General features: G+C 36.3%; 1 protein-coding gene across 15 annotated transcripts in view; it reads right to left on the minus strand.

The window, feature by feature from the left end:
• Positions 1–1858: 1858 nt before the first annotated feature.
• Positions 1859–16645, minus strand: part of SCN3A (sodium voltage-gated channel alpha subunit 3) — a 76671-nt gene continuing 61884 nt past the window's right edge. For 10 of the 15 annotated variants that reach the window (XM_040972059.1, XM_040972060.1, XM_040972061.1 and 7 more), the window contains 7 exons: positions 13464–13586; positions 7749–8021; positions 6558–6611; positions 5543–5680; positions 4474–4578; positions 4084–4354; positions 1859–3226 (listed from right to left, as the gene is read on the minus strand). In XM_040972059.1, the coding sequence (XP_040827993.1) occupies positions 2031–3226; positions 4084–4354; positions 4474–4578; positions 5543–5680; positions 6558–6611; positions 7749–8021; positions 13464–13586 (2160 nt within the window). In that variant the 3' untranslated portion in view covers positions 1859–2030. The remainder of the gene's footprint in view (positions 3227–4083; positions 4355–4473; positions 4579–5542; positions 5681–6557; positions 6612–7748; positions 8022–13463; positions 13587–16645) is intronic. The other 5 variants (XM_040972057.1, XM_040972056.1, XM_040972055.1 and 2 more) reach the window with 1 other exon arrangement.

Here is a 16645-nt window from a genome sequence, read left to right on the forward strand (position 1 = left end):
CAGTAAAAAATGAAATATTTATTCTTTTGGCTCAATAATGACGTAGCTTACCATTCTTGTTAATAGCAATTCCCTGCATGCAGCTCATCAGTACACTACAGTGATAGTTCTATTAAAGGAGTAACATGAAACTTTTGGTTTGTGCAAAAACCAAACATTTATATCATGTTAGGTAATTTGCACAACTTTGCCACTTTATTAATCTCTAAAAAGGACAGAGTCCATGTTATATCTGTAATAGCATTTGTGCCGTAGGAATTAAAAAAATAAGACTAGTCTGCATACAGAAATACTACAAAAGTTGAGTTAAAAAAGCAAACTTCTATGAATAAAGGGTTATAGTGAGACAACTGTAACCAGTAGAAAATGATCTACATTTTAATTTCTGACCAATGTATCTCCTATCGGAATGGTAGAAAATATATTATAACAAAGAAATCCACAAAACCCATTGTCTAACTTTTATTTTAGGAAATTATTCATTGAAACTTCTTATGGATTCAAACTTTTTGAATTGTGATTAAAAATAAAAAGCAAAAGCATAAAGTAAAATAAATTGCCATGTCATCAACTTGAAAATAATTTTCTTATGTACAAAATGCTGACAAATAAAATTGATTATATTTTTACATTATTTATATTTAAACAAGCACTGGAAATATTTGTAACAAGATATGAAGTATAAGTTTTAACAATAGGCAGAATGCAGTGTGTTTCCTTGTAATCAAGGAAGACACCTTATGACACTCAAGTTGAGTTAAAAATGCAAAATAAAGATTTTTAAAAATAACTTTAAATTATTCTGTTTGACATACAGAGAGACAGCTGATTGAAGTCTTTACATCACCAACCATTGACTTCCAATCAAGACTTGTGAAGAATGGATAGAGTAAAATAGAGCAGCATAGGCAATATTAACATGCATTAGTGATAGCTTTTAAACTCTTTAGGTTTAATGAATGGTACAGGATACATTCCTGTTAAAAGTTTGCAAACGACACATACACTGTGGTACATATTTGAATTTTAATAGAAGTTGTTTATCAGGCTATATATATGTGTATGTATATATATATATATATATATATTTGCCCAAACATGCACCACAGGAAAAAGTAACTATTTACAACAACAGAGGATATGTGATCGATATAAACCATCAGCTTTGATGAGAGCAGAAGGTGGCAAAACAATATTGCAGCCACAAAATGGAGCAACTCTTAAAGCAATATTAAATATACTTTTCTAGAACAGGTTTAATAGATTACATTTTTGGAACGCATTTAACAAAAATTAAATATAGAGCTCTGGAACTTAGAATAACATTTGCACTTGCTGAAACAGAATACTTTGCATAAAAATAATTCTTTAAATATTAGTGGAGAATTTACAGGCACATAACTCTTCAAATATTAAACAAACATAACAGATTAAAACACTTTGAAAATTAAAGCTGTCTAGAAAATGGAAGTATTTGAAACTGCTTATAAATTTGTTTTCTGATTTTGAAAAAGAATTTCATTTTCTAGGCAACATCTGATTATTTGAGACTCGTGGAGTGGGTTTCTTACATACTTTTCCTCAACATAAGCCTCATTTACAAAAATAGTGACATAGTATTATGAATAAACTATGAATTAGGAACCAGGGAAATCCGCTAGAACCTATTTTGTAAAAATATGGCAGATATGAGGTTAAAAATAGAGTAGATGCAACTACTGTACTAAAGGTGTTTGGTGTAATTATAATGATCACTCACACAACTATCCCTAAAGTCTAGGTTGCCAATGGGTTCTCCTCAGCAGTGTCAGCTGGTAAATGAAAACAGCAACCTCTCGTCAATGTTGATACCCTGTCGCACAGAGTTGCAGTGACAGAGAGGTCACTGTCTTGTATAGGCACTGACCTTGAATATTTGTTAAAACAGTCAGTTTGGCATGGACCTTCTCTGAGAGTCCAGTTGACACATGCACGTTACCTCATAGGCTGTAAACAATTGGTCACAAAGATGGAGGGTTCCCAATTTCTTTTTACTTTTGATTTTCCCTCACCTCTTTTCCTTTGCTTTCTTTTTCTGTTTTGTCTTTCTCAAACTTTTCTTTGTCTGGTTTTGTCACACTGTCATAGGAAGGAGGAGAGGTGGTTGAGGAACTCCCATCTGTTTTTTCTGGGGTGGTGTTGCCATTTAATTTGTCAATAATCATGTCTTCCTTCAGGGGTAGGTCAATCCTCCCTTTGATTGCTTCCTTGTTGTATTTGTTTGACATCCTTTTTAACCTTTGTTTTAAGAGATAGCATCTGTAATTTCGCTGAATTATAGCAGCAGACACCTCCTCCTGTTTGCGTTTCAAAGTGGTTGTGATGGGCTCATAAGAGACCTTGGAAGGATTTGAGGCCATGAACCGGTCCTCCATTTGTATTCTAAGGGCATCCATCTCTCCACTCTCACCTAAAACACGTTTTGTAAAAGCAAACAAAATGTCGAGGCAGTGGATCCGGTCGCCACTGACCATGGGCAGGTCCATGGCAATGAGCTGTACTTTGTTTGGTTTTGCTATGAGAAGAGGAGGGTCGAGGGCAGCGGCAAAATCAGAGAGCTTGGAGAACTCTATAAACTGGGTGGCATCTGGGTCAAACTTCTCCCAAACCTCATAGAACATCTCAAAGTCATCCTCACTCAGGGGCTCTGCACTTTCCTCGGTAGCAACACTGAAGTTCTCCAGGATGACAGCAATGTACATGTTCACCACCACCAGGAAGGATATGATGATGTAACTGACAAAAAAGAAAATCCCAACGGATGGGTTCCCGCAGTCTCCTTTAACAGAGCTTCCTGGATGAATTGTATCAGGGTCACAGTCGGGTGGTGCACTATTAAGGATAGGTGCTAGCAGTCCATCCCAGCCAGCAGAGGTGGTTATCTGGAACAGGCAGATCATGCTGTTGCCAAAAGTCTCAAAGTTGAACATGTCATCAATTCCAGCTTCCTTTTTAACATAGGCAAAGTTGGACATCCCGAAGATGGCATAGATGAACATGACCAGGAAGAGCAGGAGGCCGATGTTAAACAATGCAGGAAGGGACATCATCAAAGCAAAGAGCAGGGTACGGATCCCCTTTGCTCCTTTGATCAGACGTAGAATTCGGCCAATCCTGGCCAGTCGGATCACGCGGAACAGGGTAGGTGACACAAAATATTTTTCTATCAGCTCAGCGAGAAACATGCCTGTAGAAAAACACAAAACACAGCTGAAGCAGAATCTTTCAGTTGCATGGTCTATGAATATAATAGATACTGTATGTTAGCAAATCTGTGTGAGATATTTGGATCCACTCTAACATTAGCAACAAAGGCTATAAAGTTCTATTCAGTGATTCCATAATGCTATAAAATTTTCATAAAACCCAAGATAACCTCAGAAATTAACATGCATTTTGATATTATATATAATTAATTACTATGAGTAGTTATTTTCATAAACAAAATAGTAACAACTGCAAAGAAAGTTTATTTTTAAAATATTTGAATATGATTTGTACTTTGAATAATAACATAATATGGTTGGAGGAAAATGGAAGATATTTGATACAAAGATAATGTTGAAGTTTCTAAATCTGAAATTCCATCATAACTTATTTCTTTTCTCTGCTATTAAAACTTTTTTGTGTGCTATTAAATATTATTGCTTATTTCAAGATTTAACTCAGATCTTTGAAGCACAATTGATCAGCTCCTCTTCTGTGCCTCCTCCAGTACTAATGTTATTGGATGAAAACAAATTTTTAAAGCAGTCTACCTCATTCCTTAATCTGTGCTTTTGCTTATCACTGGGAGGTGTCTAATGATTTTTGTTTCCTGTTCTCATCATTTATTTCCCCAAATCCAGTATTACTAACCCAGTTTCTAATTCATTCACTTTGTAAATAAACCCAGAGCTGAATGTTTCATGTAAATATATGAGTGTTGAACTTTGGCCACACACTTAGAATTATTCCCATATCCAATTTCCATTGTAAACAGCTGGTAGGTATCAACGGATACATTTGCACACACATGCATATCTTTGGTAGAAGCATTCTTACCTACAATGGAAAGGATCACCACCACAAAATCAAAGATATTCCAGCCTATCGTGAAGTAGTAGTATCGCAGGGAGACGAGCTTCAGTACAAATTCCCCAGTGAACAGAACAATGAAGACAAGGTTGATTCGGGACAAAACCAGAGTCATGTATTTGCTCTGGTCGTCCGTTTCCACCATCATGGTGACCATGTTGAGGCAAATGAGGATCATGATGCTGATGTCAAAGACTTGTCTTGTGACAAAATCAAAGATCATCCCCTGAAATTTATTCTAGAAATGGAAAGAAAAGAGGTATTCATGATGTCATATAATGGTTCTGATCCAGAGCATTGCTCAATATTATTGTATGAAAATACAGCTTTGGAATATTCAAGATGAGTAGTTCTTACTGATGGCCGGGGAATGGGTTTCTGAGGTTTCTTGGAACCAAGTTTCTTCATTGCATTGTAATACTTTTTCTGTTCTTCTGTCATAAAGATGTCTTGGCCTCCAAAGTGAAAACATAGTATAAAACTGTTTACAATCCCAGCATGTGTTATGATAGCACTTTTAACAAAATGAGTCTTTAGGATTTTCTCAACTTTTAAATGTCATATAAACTTAATCTGCTTTTCCCACTTCTATGAAATTCTGAATACTTTAATATTATCCAAAATTCTTTAAGTATATAAAACTCTGGTTAGTGAAGAATCTGAATTTGTTTGTACTGTGTTTTTAATATATATTTTTTGAAGTAAAATATACCTTCTTAGCTCATTTAACTATTGACAGATTTAGTTCCTTCAATATTTCTGAGCATTTTCAATGTTACAGGTCATATTTATCATACATATGGTGCAGTGTCTTGCTGCTGACAGGGAAAGACACTGATAACACAGAAGGTATGTAATGATATGCTGGAATAAAATATGGGTTGCTGAAGCAACAATAAATTTAGACTTAGAGACAGGCTTTTCTCTAATGGTGCCTTTCAGCTAGGCATTAAAAAGTTCGTAAGCGTGTGTTAGGCAAAGCATACAGCAAAAGCAAATATCACATGTAAAGTTACTCAGATGTAAGCACAAAGCTTGTTCATCGAGGACAAAACGTTCATGCAGCTGAATGCCAGTGGCAATTTTTACAGGGTGAGTGGAGGTGGGGAAGCAGATATAGAGAATGGAAGTGGGTGAACATGCAGCTGGGAAATTGGTACTGAAAATTTCTGTAAGCCAGACTCAAATATTGAAGACATGGTGGGTGTTGTGATGCCATAGACATAGCTCAGGATCAGAAGGACATGACAGCATCTCTGCAGCGGATGAGCCTGGACAGAGCCACTAACTAGAGGCTGAAATCCACTGCAGCTGAACTGAGCACGAAGGCCAACTGAAGAGGACGGAAGCACAGTCTAAACCTGCTGTGCGTGACTGTCCTTTGGAACCTCAGAAGGCAGAAAGGTATAAGTTGAGGAATACTTATCTTCTTTTTCTGCTGATTGAAGTTATCTATGATGACACCAATGAATAGATTCAGAGTGAAGAATGACCCAAAGATGATAAAGATGACAAAGTATAAATACATATATAGATTTTCTTCATATGCAGGCTGAAGTTTAACCTAAGTAATATTAAATATCAATTTATTAACATTAAATATCATTCAAATATTTTAATTATTAAATAATAACTAATAATAAATAAAATTAGATGCCATTCCAAAACCACAATGAATATTTAAAATACATCAATAATATGGTGGGTACCATTATTTAAAATGGAACTAATTTGTCTTGCCTTAAAGTAGTTTTAACTACAAAGCAATTTTTTTCAAACTAGCATGCTCTAGTGTAATGAAGGTTTGCAACTAATATGACTGTTCTTGAATCTAGGTTCCTATGAGACTTACCTGTAATGTTTTATTTTGTGTAAATAATAATGACATAAACAGTTTTATTTGACCTTTTCTTAAAATTACTCTTCTTACAATTTTTTGTAATATTTTAAGTATGCTTTTGGAAACGATCTTAGAAATACATCTTCAACAGCATAACACTGACTTCTAAGTTCAGCATATACTGATGTATTCTACATAAAATATTTTAATTTCTATTTTCAAAACAATGTTTTCTTGAAACTCGTTTAGTTTTCTATATCATGACATACTTGCACATTGCTTTATGAACTCTGTTACCCACACTCCTCAGGGATGGGGAGACAAATCAATCCCCCACTGCCTACTTTTCTTACTCTGAATAGTCTCACTAACTGGACCAGTCTGATATCTCATGATTCATGCAGTTAGACTCATACTACATATTAGATATACATTAACCATTGCAACTAAAGCTTATTGGCGTGAAGATCGTCCCTATACGCAATGGCAAATGTTGTGATATCACCTAAAGAAAAAAATGTAATTTATAAATTTTTCAGTTATTATCAATGTTTTTCATCAAAAATTTAGTAGATATAAATATTAATTTAGTAATACTTACATCTCGGGAATCAACAGCTGCATACATAATATCCATCCAACCTTTAAAAGTGGCCTATAAACAACACAAATTTGAATTTTGCATAAAATCTACATCCAATAATATGGCATTACATTAACTTAAAATCTGACAGCATTATTATAAATAATTTTTGTACAAAATTATGAAATTTTCCATGAAGAGCCTGAAATAAAATTCATTAAAATTAAATTAAAATCAGGCCCGGCTCGGTGGCGCAAGTGGTTAAGTCCTAGCCATATGGGCGCCGGTTCTAATCCCAGCAGCCCCGCTTCCCTTCCAGCTCCCTGCCTGTGGCCCGGGAAAGCAGTCAAGGACAGCCCAAAGCTTTGGGAACCTGCACCCGCGTGGGAGACCCGGAAGAGGCTCCTGGCTTCGGATCGGCATAGTATCGACCCGTTGCGCTCACTTGGGGAGTGAATGATGGGACGGAAGATCTTCCTCTCTGTATCTCCTCTCTGTATATCCGCCTTTCCAATAAAAAATAATAAAAATAAATCTTTAAAATTAAATTAAAATAATCTATATTTACAGTTGAATTTTTTTTTCTTTCAGAAGATATTCTATTTTCTTTCTACACTAAAATTCAACAGGGGTCTTGAATCATGTAAATTTCACCTCAATCTGAAGTCCTTTTCATCCCAAACTGTAAACAGATGCAGTCCAATAGTGGTGTCCACACAAAAATATTAGAAGTGCTTTTTCAGTAGTTAATATAGTATCAAGCAAATGAAAATTACACTTCATACATTTTGAAATACATTTCCATAAGATTTGCATTTCTATACAGAATAGAATTATATTTCTTAGACTTTAGCACAAAGATTATCTAGCAAAGAATTCATATGTTAAATTCAGCACTGCAGTATAAACATTCTTAAGACTTCTTTGGCAACAACAGCCATGGTGAACTAAAAGTGATCATAGTGTTCAATAATATGACAAGAAAAAGGGAAAAGAAACATAAAACTACATTAAAACATGCTGAAGGCTTATCGCTGAAAAAATAAAAAAAATCACTGTCATCTCCTTTTCATATCAAGTCAAATTAAAACAGGTGTCATCAGTAACTAGCTTTTCTACTGTCAAACACTAATGATTCAAAGAACAGATAAATAATCTTACTGGAAACACTTTGAAAATGTAATCAAATCTGATACTCTAACCGCTTACCACTTGAAGCAACGCAAGATATCCAGCTCCAACATTATCAAAGTTGACTTTCACATTTTTCCAGCGAGCTTGACTGCCAAGAGCCTGACAATCACTCCAATTGTTGACTTCCCTAACACCAAACATTTTGCCCGTTGTCATGTTGACACAGTGATAGTACTTGCCGGCAAACAAATTCACACCCATGATACTAAAAATCAGCCAAAAGATGAGACAAACCAGGAGCACGTTCATGATAGAGGGGATTGCTCCCACCAGAGCGTTCACCACCACCTAGGAAAGGAATGAGGACCAGGCAGCTTAGGAATGTTTACCAGGGAAATCATTTCTTCATTGATTCATTAGGTATTTTTTTAAATTTTCATTTCATTTCATTTTATATCATAGTTTCATAGGCTCTGGGATTCTCCCAACCCCTCCCCATGCCATCACCCCATGGTGGATTCCTCCACCTAGTTGCAGTATTACAGTTCAAATCCAGTCATAAATCCTTCATTGCAAGCATGTACCATGCACAGAGTCCAGCATCTCATTGTCCAGATAAGTTGTACAGTTTCTTGGAGAGACCATATCTGGTTTGAAAGCAGAGCTGGCAGAATATCATCCCATCCAATGAAAAGCCACAACATAACATCAACAACAGTTTACAACATTATGGGTTTAATTGACATGGTATTGAGTGACCAATATGTTAGAAAATTCAAATTCTTAACCACATCCTGTGACTACTTAATTGACATTTCAATTTTAGTTTATATACAAAACCGGCTGCTATGTACCTTAAAATGGCTCTAGGGTACTATTCAGCTGTCTTGTGTCCATTTTCATTTTTATATTTAGTAGTTTATAGTATAGAAGCATAATTTTAACTGAACTTGGTGAATTTTAGGATATAAATGGGCTTATCACTCTAACAAGGCATATGTCCACAATTGAGGCACAGGACAGTTTTAGGATGGGTGTGCAGAGAAATCTTCACAACCTTAGTGAGGAAAAGGGAACCCTCCTCCACTGTTGGTGGAACACAGGCTGGTACAGCCTTTATGGAAATCAGTATAGAGAACACTCAAACAACTGAAAATCTGCATACCATATGATGCAGCAATTGCACTTCTAGGAATATATCCAAAACACCTGTTGTAGCAAAATCAATACTTGCAAAAACTTGGAAGCAACCGAAATGCCCATCAACAAAAGACTGGATAAGAAAGCTACTCCATGGAATACTACACAGCTATTAAAAAAAGGAAATGCAGTTTTTTTTTTTTCCAAATGGGCCCAATTGGAAACTATTATGCTAATGGAAATGAGTCAATCCCAAAAGGTTAGATACCACATGTTTGCTTTAATTTAAGATGAAATGATGTCAATCCAAAAAAAAGTACCTGTAAATTGTAATACTATTTCAACCTCAAACAGCCTGTATCACATACAATAAGACATTCTAATGTAACCAATGAACCAACAATCAATGTGAGTCAGACTGCTTATGATCTACATCAAAGAACTGTAAAACCTAATATACTTTAAATACCCTATGTTATTCCATAATGGGGTGGGAGAGCAGAAAAATCTTCTACCTCCTTAGAATGTGTATGGAAGACGTTAAGTGTAACCCATCAAGAATATAACAGGTGACTTATAGATAACAGACTCAAATCAGCATTAGAAATTAGCAAAACTATAAGACATACAGGGAGACTCCCGAATCCTCACCTAGGACTATCAGTATGGGCACCAAGGGATATATCCCAACTGCCAAGGAGACCACTGGGAATTGGACTGCCTTTGTGGGCCAAAAACTCTGAGGTCATCCACTCCCTTTCAGATGGAAAGATGCCCAGATCCTTCCTCACAGGATCTAAGGTCACAGGAACAACAGCCAGGAGTTCCTGAGTGGTTCGCAGAAACAGAACAGTAAACTTCCATCGGTACTCGGGAGGGGAGCTTTCTCTGGTCCTTACTTAGCTCCAGCTTTGGATCCCCACCCTCTCTTGCAATGACCATTTAGGTCGCTCCAAAACACCGCGCCCCCCTCAAATTATTAGATTAGATAGACAGAGATCAATAAGGAAAGCTTAGAACCAGACAGGAAATGGTCAGCTTGGACTCACATATATCTTACTAGGTAGGACACAAAGATTCATTAGGTATTAAAATGTATTTGAAAGAGCTAAATAAAAATCTAGATGAACTTCTAAGTTGTGTCTTCTAATGTTTTCTAGTATATATTTCATCAGAAAAAGAAAGAATAACACAACTAAAGATCCAGGGAGCTAAAAAAAAGAAAGCAAAATATAACAAGGTGTGAAAACAAACAAAACCTGATACAGTAAGATGAAGTCAGAAAATATTTGTGTTGCAGGAAAGATAAAAAAGAAGATGCATTGAAATCAAAAGAAGAATTAATCACCATTCACTATTACATACATTAAAAATATTTAACATTTATTTGAAAGATGAGTTATGAAGAGAGGAGACACACACAGAAAAATCTTCCATCTGCTGGTTTCCCCTCCAAATGGCTGAACATGACCTGACCAGCCACGCCAAGGCCAGGAACCAGGGACTTCCCCTGAATTTCGCATGAGGTGGCAGAAGTCCTAAAAATTGAGCTATTCTCTGCCATTAATGTGTCAGGCACATTAAGAGGAAACTGAGTTGGAAGTGGAGAATCCTGTACATGAACAGGGATTATCAGAGATGGTTGCTTAACCCCTCATGCCACAAACCTTGGAGAAGCAAAACATATTGGTTTTCAAGAGTGTTGACAAGTGGATCGTGACTTGAAAAGTGGGCAGGCCCTTTACCAATGTGTAGAGTATTAAAAATATCTTAAATCTACGGCCGCAGATAAAGTTAACATTTTGTGATGAATAAGAATATGATTAGGAATTCACAAAGACCCCTCCTTTTTTTTGTCCTAGATAGGGAAACTGCAATCTAACAAGGCAACATTCAATTAAGAAAAGAGGTGAGAATGATGTTTGAACATGAGAAGTTTGAGTAGAAGTGCATTGCTGTTACTGTGTTATCTTTTAAATGTTCACTTTGTGACACATGCTACTTTACAAAACAAGGCAATCCAATCTTGATGAACAACTTTAATCACCATTCATCTCATTAAATTCCAAAGATGTTGAGGTATTCTGAAATATCTAAGGATGTCAACAGTAATATTGAATCTAATCTACTTGACATTTGACTATTTTGTTGAACATTTATATTAAATAAAACTACTGAGTTATTTTTAAAAATACTTTCTACATTTGTTGAGAAAGCAAGAAGTTTTAAACTGAAATCAAACCTGAATTTCAAAATTACAAAAATTCTGTTATTGCATTCTATTTCCTTGAAATTATATACATCATGTTTACCAGTTTTGTCCCTACTAAAATGTGTGTAAAATGAACTCCATGCCTCCATGAATTATTTTATCCTCATATCAGATGACATAACACTTTTGTCATATTTCACAGCTGACATGTTAATTTTCTCATGTGACTGAATTGAAAATACTTAACAATATTTTTCAGATTGGAACAAATTTGTAAGTTTTAAGTTTTTATTTTTAAAAACTGCACTCTGAAGCAAGTGGTTCAGTGGTTCAATTGGCTAATCCTCCACCTCCAAGTGCTGGCATCCCACATAGGCACTTGTCCTCGCTGCTCCATTCCCATCCAGTTCCCTACTTGTGGCCTTGGAAGTAGCAGAGGATGGCCCAATGCCTTGGCTCTTTGCACCCACGTGGGAGTCCAGAAAGAAGCATCTGGCTCTTGGCTTTGGCTGAGCTCTGGCCATTGTAACCATTTGGCGTGCGGACTAGCAGATGGAAGATCTTTTTTTTTTTTTTTTTTTTTTTTGTCTCTTCTCTCTGTAAATCTGCCTTTCCAGTAAAAATAAATAAATCCTTAGAAAAAAATTGCTCTCTGCAGACAAAAAAACTGTTAATGTGAAAAAAAAAAATGTGAAGCCATGAAAACAGATGAGTGCAGCGCCCAGCAGTGTGGCCTAGCAGCTAAAATCTTTGTCTTGAAGGTGCCAGGATCCCATATGGGTGCCGCTTCTAATACCGGCAACTCCACTTCCCATCCAGCTCCCTGCTTGTGGCCTGGGAAAGCAGTCGAGGACAGCCCAATACTTTGGGATTCTGCACCTGTGTGGGAGACCTGGAGGAAACTCCTGGCTCCTGGCTCCGGATTGGTGCAGCATCGTCCTTTGCGCTCACTTGGGGAGTGAATCATTGGATGGAAGATCTTCCTCTCTGTTTCTCCTCCTTTTTGTATAACTGATTTTGTAATAAAAATAAATAATAAATCTTAAAAAAAAGAAAACAGGTGAATGCTGACTAGCATCCATCATGGTACAAGATTGGTTTGAAAAAAATAGTATTATTTGATAGTTTGTATAATTATCATCTTGGGTTATTACTATTGGCTGTGATTAAATGCAGTTACAACATAAAGACCAAGTAATTCTTAACTTACAATGTTTCTGGGAAAGCTGATGGATTCTTTCATTTTCACTGATGAGTCAATTTTGTAGCCAGTATTGAAGCTTATTGCCCCCAAATAAGTCACCTCTGATATAAAAGCCCCATGGAATAGACTAAATTCAATATCCATGTCCATTTTCAAGCCAGATTAAACAAAGCTGGGCATTGTGCTAAGCACTATTGAGAAGGGTGTGGAACTGGCTGTGTATCTATATAACTGTTACTTCATGTTTACACATATAATATAGTTACTACGTAAGAGCTCTGGAAAGGAAAATCTAAGTGCTATGAAAAATTCAACCTCAGAATATTCCTTTAAAAAGAGCTATAAAACAAACCCCAGGAGTGGCCCTAAATACATGGAAAATTATCCTAAGACTACTCCAGTTGCTTACAATGTACAGATGTTGTTAGATACTTCAGTTTAACACTGTTTTCCCAATAGGGAAACACACAAGAAGTGAAACGCCAAACAGTTGTGTGTACTAATTGAAGAAGTAAAGCACACAAACAACTGTGTGTTTTTATTCATTAATCAGTAGTTTTACACTAAATATATTTTTAATATTTAATTTGAGAGGAAGAGAGAAAGCACTTGCACACTCTGCTTCATTTCCCAAATCTGAAGCAGATTGGATTGGGCTGAGGCTGAAACTAGAAACAGGAAATCCAATCCAGGTTTCCATGGGGGTTTCAAGGACAGAATTACATGAACCATCACCACTGGCACCCAGATCCTGCATTAGCAGACAGCTGAAGACAGCAGTCAGAGCTAACTGTGGAACTGACACCATCTGATGTGACTTAACCCTGTCTTGATTAGAAGGCTAAATGCCTAACCTCTTTGAGGAATCAAACTATCTATAGAGAAGATGAAGAATTTCTTCCTGGGATGAATGTGAGAAGTTCATAGTCACTTCAAAGAGTGGCAAGAATGGAGAAAAACAAAACACGAGCCAGCCCATGGTTTTGTGGTTGTTGTGGCAACAATCCCACAGTGCGATCAGAACACCTGAATTCTAGTGGTAGCTCTGCTGTAATTTCTAAGGGCATTCTGAAACAAATTCCAACTTCTTCTGGAGGCCAGGCTTAGTAACATCCAAATGTCTGCTCTCAGATTCTATAATTCTATAAGACAGAAGAGTATAGCACTCCTCAATTTGTAAATCGTTCTCTGTAGGCAATTTTGGCATAAGTCATTACAGAGCTTCTATTCTTACCCTCATGCCTTCAAATCGGGATAAGGCTCTGAGAGGTCTTAAAGCTCTTAGCGTTCGTAGTGATTTGATGGCACCAAGTTCTGAATAGCCAAGAGCAGTGGCTACCAAACTCACCAATGAAACCTATAAAAGATTAAAAAAAAATCATTAGTGCAACAGGAAATAAGCTGTTGCTAAAGACAGGAAGTAGCATCTATTATTTAAAGTGAAATCAGTAAATGTTTGCAGATAGCTTGGCAACCTTTATCTTCCAACTAGTGGAATTGTTTTTTATTGTTAACTTCATTTCATATTCTTTCCTTACCAGTGAAACTGGAATGAATCCTACCTGTATCTATAAATTTGTAAACCCTTTCAAATATTTCACATCATGAACAACATTTCAACCTATGTCTATACTATGGTTCAAAAGACAGGTCTTCATCAATCTCTATTGAATACTATTGGTCAGAATTGATGTTTTATCCTGAATTCAGGTAGCATATTGGATATGCATTTTGGAGGTATTTACCCTTTAACAGAGCTAATTGGTTAGATATTTTTCCTTTCAAGCCAAAAAGACTTTTTTAACTGGTTGGGATGAAACATTCACTTCTTCACTTAACACTATCTGGGGATACTTCAGTCAAAACACATTGGTTAAAATAAATAAAGGAAAGATTTTATTTGGAAATATTCAAATTATTTAAGATTTATATTACAGTAACTTACATTCAGAGGGATTGTACATCATTCTGACATTTATATAAATGCTAAATTTACTGAATTATATGAAAGATGGCAGAACAGATCTTTTTGCAGAGGACAGACCTCATTTAATTTAGTTTTCTTTTAAAATTTATTTTTGATTATGTTTATATTGTTTATCATGATGGAAAAGAACAAGGGACAGGAAAAAGTGGGTGTGATTGTTGTTTCCAAATTTTCTGTTTCTTCTTCCGGTTTCTGGGGAAAGGAGAAGATAAGGGGAGAAGCCATACCCAGCCTCCCAGCCATCCCAGTAGCCGGGGATGGAGATCTGCCACCCAATATCAACCCAGGGTACTTCTGTGGCTCATGCTCCAAGTGTTCTGCCTAGGCAGTTTTGGTAGTAGTGAAATGTTGATCTCGATGATCCAAGAATGAAGAAACCATTCCAATGTCCATTGACGGACATAGTCGACTTAGAGTCTGCATTTGCCCAGATTTTGCTGTCATTGTTTGGCTGGAGCAGTTGTCTTCTGCTATGGTACTAGATGTCCTCTGTAGGCTCCAATGGGCTCCCATATCCTCCATGTGCATCACTGTCGGCCATCCACTGCTCAGTCTCTTCTACTGAGGAGGAACAGTTCTCATAGGTGGGCCAACGACCCGGACCTTAACTTTCTTTCAATACAATAACCTACCTATATATGTAAGTCCTGAGAAGCAGGAATTGTTAGTATTGAGTTGTTATTGATGAAAAAATTGAGTTCCTTTCTGTCTCTCTCTCTCTCACTCTCTCCTTCTCACACACATACACATGCAGACACGTGCACAGAGAGAATGGCTAACAAAAATGGAGCTATCCACATGAGCTCCAGTGATTTGATCTTAAAAAAGCAGTATCATAAGCTTTGCTTCCACTATAAATATTTTTTCCTTCATCTAAACTGAAGAAATGCCCTCCCAGTCAAGACTTGCAAGGAAGAAAATTAGTGCTTTCCCTAATGCATAGAATAAGATTTACTTATTATATCAATGGGATGGCTTATAAGCATTATAGATTAATTTTTTGTGTGTGAAAGAGGATTTGCAAGTGATTTGTTGAAAATGAATCCACCAAACAACTTCATGAAGTAAAATGAAATCATTGGTCTTCCCAAGAACATAAGGTTTCGAAGGTGACACCAAAATTGGAACCTAAGTTACAAAGTGAAATGGAGTTCTGCACCCTCATTGTTTAAATTAGGATGTTTCACAGAGTTGAATCAAATAATACATGACTTGAGAGTTGAAACTTGATTTCTGGCAGGATAATTTATGGAACTATTCGTTTCTGTCTTGGCTTTGCTGCTATAGAAGCCTGGAAAGATTGAAAATGTCATTAGAGAACACAGGCTTCCATCTTTCAGGCTCCTTTGCTTCAGGAGGCACTAAGCATTCCTTGATACTTCTGGAATTACTCTCTGAAGACTTTTCCTTTCTCATTGAAATCCTTAAAGTCTAAAGTCTCTTAAAGGCAAGTGGATGAAATTTCCCATGCCTCTTAAGAAAACTGTTTTGAAAGGACATGAAAGATAATATCTATAACCAGTGCTTGAAGGACAGAAAGCTGGGGGTTTCAAGGCTGAGAGATCTGATTGCATAAAACCACCCTTCACAGGGGTAAAAATGGGTTTTATAGAAAGGTTGACCAACAGTGAACCTGCACTACTCATGAGCTTCATGGCACAGAGACTCAAACGGCTGCTGTGTCCATGACAGGATCAAAGGCCTGCGTGTGCCTTGGATTTTCTTCAAGTTCTGAAGTAGAGTTGATCAAAAACTGCCTGACATTGTGATGATTGAAAAAGCTCAACTGGAAACTGCAAAATATTTGATTTGTTAGAAAAACAAAGATGTTTGGAATTTTGAGAGTAGTAATGACAGATTGTTTTTATCATATAAGTTCAAATGATTATTTTTTTCCATAAAACCACCATTCTAACCAATCATACAAATATGTGCCTAGTTTACATTTGACTTGAGTCAAAATATCATTTTGTATAGTATACAAATTCATTCCCCTGGGTTAATGAATCTGAAAAACTTAATTTGATCTTTAAGGTGATTAAAAAATGAATATCTGTTATGAAAAGGGTAGCTCCATGCAAGAAGCTTAACATTTTGTAGCATATTTAAAGTTTGAAGATAAACACTAAATTAAATCCCACATTAAATTCCACAATGTGATATTTAGCACATTGGAAAGAAGAAAAATCAAACTTAGTGTTTTCTAAATCAGAATATTTGGCAGAAAATATTGGAAACTTACCTCTTAAGCAAAATTACATTTCAGATAGCAAAGAAATTCAATATGAAAGAAAAAAATAAAAGATAAAGAGACATAACTCCCAAACGACAAAGCTGCAAAAAGACAACACACACACACACACACACACACACACACACACACACTCCTGTTTGAAAAGCAGTCAGACAAGACTGGCTCTCCTATCTGC

Source organism: Ochotona curzoniae, unplaced genomic scaffold (assembly GCF_017591425.1).
Source record: "Ochotona curzoniae isolate NIBS_2020 unplaced genomic scaffold, NIBS_Ocur_1.0 contig_2210, whole genome shotgun sequence".
Classification (NCBI taxonomy): domain Eukaryota; kingdom Metazoa; phylum Chordata; class Mammalia; order Lagomorpha; family Ochotonidae; genus Ochotona; species Ochotona curzoniae.